This window comes from Cherax quadricarinatus, chromosome 27 (genome assembly GCF_038502225.1).
Source record: "Cherax quadricarinatus isolate ZL_2023a chromosome 27, ASM3850222v1, whole genome shotgun sequence".
Taxonomy (NCBI): domain Eukaryota; kingdom Metazoa; phylum Arthropoda; class Malacostraca; order Decapoda; family Parastacidae; genus Cherax; species Cherax quadricarinatus.
In genome coordinates this window covers 29,231,197-29,237,970 of record NC_091318.1, presented here as the reverse complement: position 1 = coordinate 29,237,970, position 6,774 = coordinate 29,231,197, and the positions used below count along the sequence as shown (strand labels likewise).

The 6,774-nt window shown below is 36.4% G+C and overlaps 1 protein-coding gene across 3 annotated transcripts; it reads right to left on the bottom strand.

Annotated features, from left to right (window-relative positions):
* Positions 1-435: 435 nt before the first annotated feature.
* Positions 436-6,565, bottom strand: LOC128691157 (uncharacterized). 3 transcript variants are annotated; one of them, XM_053780004.2, is made up of 4 exons: positions 6,019-6,565; positions 2,712-2,951; positions 1,005-1,124; positions 436-572 (listed from the first exon to the last, which is right to left on the bottom strand). In XM_053780004.2, the coding sequence occupies exons 1-4, from the start codon at positions 6,085-6,087 to the stop codon at positions 519-521; spliced, it is 483 nt and encodes a 160-aa protein (XP_053635979.1). In that variant the 5' UTR covers positions 6,088-6,565; the 3' UTR covers positions 436-518. The 3 variants fall into 3 exon arrangements, with proteins under 3 accessions (XP_053635979.1, XP_069945299.1, XP_069945298.1); XM_070089198.1 differs by having other exon boundaries at positions 2,712-2,936; positions 6,019-6,468; XM_070089197.1 differs by lacking the exon at positions 6,019-6,565 and adding an exon at positions 5,497-5,761 and having other exon boundaries at positions 2,712-2,936.
* Between the last annotated feature and the right edge of the window lie 209 nt (positions 6,566-6,774).

Here is a 6,774-nt window from a genome sequence, read left to right as displayed (position 1 = left end):
AAATTTTGGTCCTAATTTGATATCGCCGTATTAGCGGAATGCCGTAAAGCGGGACCTTACTGTATAAGTATGTACGGTATGTATCCGCTGTATGACTTAATAAATATCTTAAAAGATTATAACATTTTTACCAATAAAAGTGTTTTATGCAATTGTATTTTTTCTTAACTCTTGTAGATAGTACACTATTTGGTTGTGTTATAAAGTTTATTGTTTGTAAAATGCAGTATGTATTTTTAAAACCAAACATGTTTGACAGAGGAGCATGCATGTTTTTAACTTAGCTTGCAAAGTGGTTAGGTGACTATTATAATTCAGAAACTAGCATAAGAAATATATAAACACATTGACTCACATGAGCCAAGATCTCTAAAATTTATTGTAAAGGCCTTATAAAATTCTTAAGAGACTTGTCACTGAATATAACAATCTTTTTTTTTATCTCTAAGTTGGCTCAATTATGCCATAATTGTTGTTCGGTGATCTTTAATAGTATATTTTCCCAGACTTTCACATGTTTAAAAGACCATACTGACGAGGTGCTTGATGAAATAATCTTGCTCTCCATTACTCTGAAAGAAAATCAGTCAATATTATATAGGCTGTCCACATGAAACCTTTGAAACTTGGAATGAACTCAATTTCTGAATGTGCTTTGTTAGCTGTAAATACTTGTTAGTAAATTTAACCATTATGAAAGAGTCTTGTCAGATAGGGCCAAGCCATAGCTTGCAAGCAGCACACTTTTTGTTTTTTCATTCAGTGCCATCCTCAAGACAATATATAGGTTTACCTCTTGTTATAATGCCATTGCTCTAAAGATACATATCATGATTTGGCAAATTTTTTAGCATTTCCTGAAATAGATATCTGAAAATTGTGTGTGTGACTCTTAGGCCATGAAAATTTGGATGCTCCCACTATTTGTGATTAGATAATTACAGTATATAAATGTAGGTTAAAAGAAATATTAAATTAAAGACTATACTGTACATGTTGCATACCTTCTTGTTAGCATCCTGCTCTCTGGCCAACATCTCAATGAAGTTAATATTTGTATTGGCAGAATGACTGTTCCTTGCACTATGTTCAGCACTGAGGCGCTTTCCATACAAATCCTTTATCTAGGAATTATAGTAATGTGTGGATCATCAGACAAAGGTGAAAGATTGCATTCACAATATTTTTTCCATATAACAGGATAAATGACAATGTGATCTATCAGTTTTGATAAATAGTAAAAGTTAAGGCTTAACTTTTGATAGATACATTGCAGTGAAGACTAATAAAAATGCAAAGAAGAAAAAACTTACCTAATAGATAATGAAATCAACCTTGATTAGAAACTTGTGTGAAATATTCCAAAAATCAGATACAATAGTGGTACACAATGGCATCCCCAAACATTAAATGAACAAAACATTATCACAGAACTGATCTTGATGGACAGTTATTCACACTGTTGAAATGCACTGGGTTATCCTAGGTTAAATCTATATCATTTACCATCAGTGCATGTTTACAAATATGCAGTGCTCTTTAAAAACATGTATAGCTCACATGAATAACAATTTATTATTAATAGAGTGACCTAATGAAGAAAAAACATTCAGTGTCACTCATTCAATACTAGCATTGTATGATCCTTTTGGGTTTAGCACTTAATTTGAATTTATTCTCCTTTCTTCTTTCAACAAACTGGTCATATCCCACCTAGGCAGGTGGCCTAAGGAGAAAATTTAGTAATATATACAAGAGAAGAGGTTACTAGCCCTTTGCTGCTGGCATGTTCGTTGCCTCTTGACACCACGCATGGTTTACGGAGGAAGAATTCTGTTCCCTTCCCCACTGAGATAAGTGGAAATAAACAAGAACAAGAACTAGTAAGAAAATAGAAGAAAACCCAGAGGGGTGTGTGTATATATATGCTTGTACATGCATGTGCAGTGTGACCTAAGTGTAAGTAAAAGTAACAAGATGTATCTGAAACCTTGCATGTTTATGAGACAGAAGAAAGACACCAGCAACTTTATCATCATGTAAAACAATTACAGGTTTCCATTTCACGCTCACTTGGCAAGATGGTAGTACATCCTTGGGCGGCTGCTGTCTACCAACCTACTACCTAAATTATATTATTATTATTATTATTATTATTATTATTATTATTATTATTATTATTTTTATTATTATTATTATTATTATTATTATTATTATTATTATTATTATTATTTTTATTATTATTATTATTATTATTATTATTATTATTATTATTATTATTATTGTTGTTGTCATTTGTTCAATGGTTGTCTTACCAAAAGTGCATAAACATCACAATTCATATGACTCCTGAACTACAACATCCCCACCAGCTCCCAATACAATTATTCAACTTCCTCCATAACACTAAAATATTAATTTTTCTCAGTGCACAACAGTTATGGTATCAGCAAGCCTCAGACTGATAAATACACCAAAATGAACTAGTCACAAAATCCTAGCTTGAACAATTCACAATTAACTTACAAATTGGAAAGAGACTTGGACAATCTATTATGGGTCCAGTATGAAGTTTTATCTTGATAATGTTTCAGTGTACGTATACTAAAACATCATCTAGTTCTCATTTCCAAGTTATTGGTTATTTGAGAATTTATAATAAAGGGTTCACTGAAAACAAAGGCAGCTTTCCTGGCACACCTATCACTTACCTTCCTGAGAATATGTCCGTCTGGGTCACGGTCAGGGCCCAGGAGCCGCAGGATTCGGTCAGTAGGTTCACTTATGATAATGTTAGAATCTTCGTCTAAGATGTGGAAACCCAGATGCCTCTTTTCGTTGAAACCAGACATCTCTGCCTCCAACTCTTCCTCCAGCTCCTTCTCTACCTCATGACCATCATCCTCTACAGCTTCTTCCCGTCTCTTTGTTTCCAGCTGTTGAGCCATGTGCTATACTAATTTGATTATCTGGCAGATGTGCTTGAATGCTATTGGGGTGCTCTTTAAACTAGGAATAATAAAAATATATATTCATGTGTGTACTCTGAGCTGTGCTTGTGGGGCTTGAGTCTCTTGAGTCTCTGCTCCAGGGTATGTATACATGTATGTATGAATGGAGATGAATGATACTTGGGACTTGATGATCTGTTGGAGTGTGAGCAGGGTAATATTTAGTGAAGGGATTCAGGGAAACCGGTTATTTTCATATAGTCGGACTTGAGTCCTGGAAATGGGAAGTACAATGCCTGCACTTTAAAGGAGGGGTTTGGGATATTGGCAGTTTGGAGGGACATGTTGTGTATCTTTATACGTATATGCTTCTAAACTGTTGCATTCTGAGCACCTCTGCAAAAACAGTGATAATGTGTGAGTGTGGTGAAAGTGTTGAATGATGATGAAAGTATTTTCTTTTTGGGGATTTTCTTTCTTTTTTGGGTCACCCTGCCTCGGTGGGAGACAGCCGACTTGTTGAAGAAAAAAAAAAAAAATATATATATATATATATATATATATATATATATATATATATATATATATATATATATATATATATATATATATATATGTACATGTATGTATGTATGCATGTATGTACATATATATGTACACACACATACACACCCTGTGCAATACACTTCTGTGTATATATTCTGTGATATAATCTTGGTGTATATAGCACCCTGTGAGATAAACATCTCTTGGTGTATAATGTACATATATCCATTTGAGATACATACCTCTAGATGTCGCCCTGCCTCGGTGGGAGACGGCCGACTTGTTGAAAAAAAAAACAACTAGATGTATATACAATGACATCTCTAGGTGCATATACCCTATGAAATGTATACATACCTCATGGTGTGCATATATTTTGCTTCAAGTACATACTTTACATAATAGGAGGCTTTATTTGTAATTGTATCATGTTGTGTTTATATCAGGTGTATCTCTACTGTAATCAGACATACTGGGAACCCTTCCACTGCAACTTCTCTGTATTTCTAATGAAATAAAGATTTTCATTTTCATTTTTATTTTCATTGTCATATGCTGTTGGTGAGACCTGACAATGAGTCAGCTCCTAGAAAACATGAAACGTAAAAACTTAATGGGACACAGATAAATATTTAAGTACACAAAATATCCTTTTACTTAACTATGTTTACAAATTATTATTACTATTATTATTATTATTATTATTATTATTATTATTATTATTATTATTATTATTGTCATTGTTGTTGCTGTTTTTGTTATTAGTAGTAGTATATATTCAGAGGTGCTAAACCAGTAGGGGTTATTCATCACCTGGGGCATGAAAGGTAATCAGGTATGATCTGAGGAAAGAGAAGACAATTTTTTGGCCCTTGCCAGGTGTTGATGCTGAAGGGCTCTTGATCAAAGGCCCCTCAAGGAAGGTTCCTTGATGTTGGTGAGGGGCTCTTGATTTAGGGAATTGGATCTGTGCTCCAGTTCCCCGAATTAAGCCTGAATGCCTTCCGCATCCCCCCCCCCCAGGCGCTGTATAATCCTCCGGGTTTAGCGCTTCCCCCTTGATTATAATAATAATAATCTTGATCAAAGGAATTTTACATTCCCTTCCCTTGAATCAAATCCGAGTGTCTCCCAGTTCCCATTCCCCATGCAATGTATGATCCCAGTGGGTTTAGTGCTTCCACATGAAAGTAATAATGATGATCTAGTTCCTTTGATCAAGAGCCTCTTGCCAGCACGAAGGGTGCCCATACGCCTAATACACAAATAACCCGCACATAAAAGACAGAAGCTTACGACGACGTTTCGGTCCGACTTGGACCATTGACAAAGTCACACTAACAGAGGAGGAGCAGGACGGCTATATATAGGCAGGAAGAGGTGGAGGTAGTAGTAGTGGTAGTAGTGGTCCTATTACTACTACCACTACTACTACCTCCACCTCTTCCTGCCTATATATAGCCGTCCTGCTCCTCCTCTGTTAGTGTGACTTTGTCAATGGTCCAAGTCGGACCGAAACGTCGTCGTAAGCTTCTGTCTTTTATGTGCGGGTTATTTGTGTATCGTTCCAGTCACGGTATTGTGCCTTTTTTGTTATTTATACATACGCCTAATGTTTCAAAATCCCTCACAATATTATTTTATCATTTTGATTAAAATAATAAATTTGAAATATAATCGTGAAAAGAAATCAAGATTAAAAAAAATGAAATGGGTAGGGTTAGAACTCATGGCAAGCGAGTTGTAAAACCCCAGGCCAGTGCATTACCCACTGGGCTTACGTATTGGCCTGTGAGTTTTACGACTCGCCATGGGTTCAAGCCCCACCCGTTCCATGGTTTGTGAGTCAAAATGTGATTTATATAGAAAATATCCTTTGCTATATCTAAATTGTTTTTAGACGTGGGAGGTACCTTGATGTTGGTGAGGGTTGTACTGCATGGTGAGAGGGAGGTACTTTGATGAGGGGATTGTACCGCATAATGTGGGATATAGGTACCTTGATTCCGGTAACGGGGTTGTACCGCATGGTGCGAGGCAGGTACCTTGATGATGAGGGGGTTGTACCCTCATGGTGCGAGAGGTACCTTGATGATGAGGGGGTTGTACCGCATGGTGCAAGGGATATAGGTACTTGATGCTGATGAGGGGGTTGTACCCTCATGGTGCGAGGGAGGTACCTTGATGTTGGTGCATTTCGGGCAGACTATACTAATACTACCTGAGAACCAGACATAGGTTATTAAATGGGAGATTTTTTAAACGTACAAAAAGTGAGGTAGCTAAGTGAACAATAGTACAATTTTAAGTATGCATTAATACAACAAAAAAGAGAGGTACCTAAATGAAAATAGTTTTAAGTAGTATGCATATTACAACTACCCTGAAATTTATACTTAGCAAGATAAGAGTTATGTATATTTTATTCTTGATGACCATAAACATTATGTGAGACCGAGGTTTACAAAACATGAAAGCGTGTAAGAATTATAACTATGTAATAAATGTTAATGAAAGTTACCTTGTGAGCGAGCACTAGGCTGCTAACAGCTGTCATAAACAGCAATAACAGCGTGATTGATCTCTTCATGTCGCTGAAGTTATTGCCTGTTGCTGTTGCTGATGATGTTGATAACACTGATGCTGCTGCTGATGAGGAGGAGGATAATGTTGCTGCTGCGACTGTTAGTGCTGTCGCCTCTGGTCAAAAGGCATTGGCCCTCCCTCTTTCCTCCTCCTCCCACTCTGTGGGGGTTGCCTTTCTTCCGGTGAGGATATCTTGATCCAAGAAATTGAAGTTATCTTCCCTTACCTTGGACTGAATCTGATTACTTTCCACCCCCAGTTTCTGCATGGCGCCAATGGGTTTAGCGTTTCCCTATGTATATAAGAATGTGATGTAAATGGTTTATAAAACTACCATGCTGGTGCATGAGGGAGTTCAGGGTGGTGTGAGTGCCAGCCACAGGTGTTGTGGGTGCCAACCACAGGTGTTGAGTGCCTGGCACTCGTGACAAGGATGAATGGAGATTACTCTCCAATTCTCAATGTGATTTATCTTTACTGGTATTTAATACTCGATATCTTAGAGATTATCACCAATTTTATTTTACTCTCCATATATATAGGTTACCTTTTCCTTCAGTAATGACTCATAAAGACTGTGTATGAAGTATCTATTAAATATATATAATAAACAGCAATGCAAATGAGAAGTCACACGTGTGTTATTAGTGCAAACATTTATTAATGATGGCCACGTTATTGTTATTATAAT

What these genes read in the sequence shown, in the direction of transcription:
- LOC128691157 (XM_070089197.1), bottom strand. Translation starts at nt 5,661, where the DNA reads ATGAGGGTACAACCCCCTCATCAGCATCAAGTACCTATATCCCTTGCA. An exon ending in ACCCCGTTACCGGAATCAAG is followed by an intron (nt 2,937 to 5,496) that starts GTACCTATATCC and finishes ATGGCTCAACAG; the next exon opens with CTGGAAACAAAGAGACGGGA. An exon ending in AGCAGGATGCTAACAAGAAG is followed by an intron (nt 573 to 1,004) that starts GTATGCAACATG and finishes ATTTTCTTTCAG; the next exon opens with AGTAATGGAGAGCAAGATTA.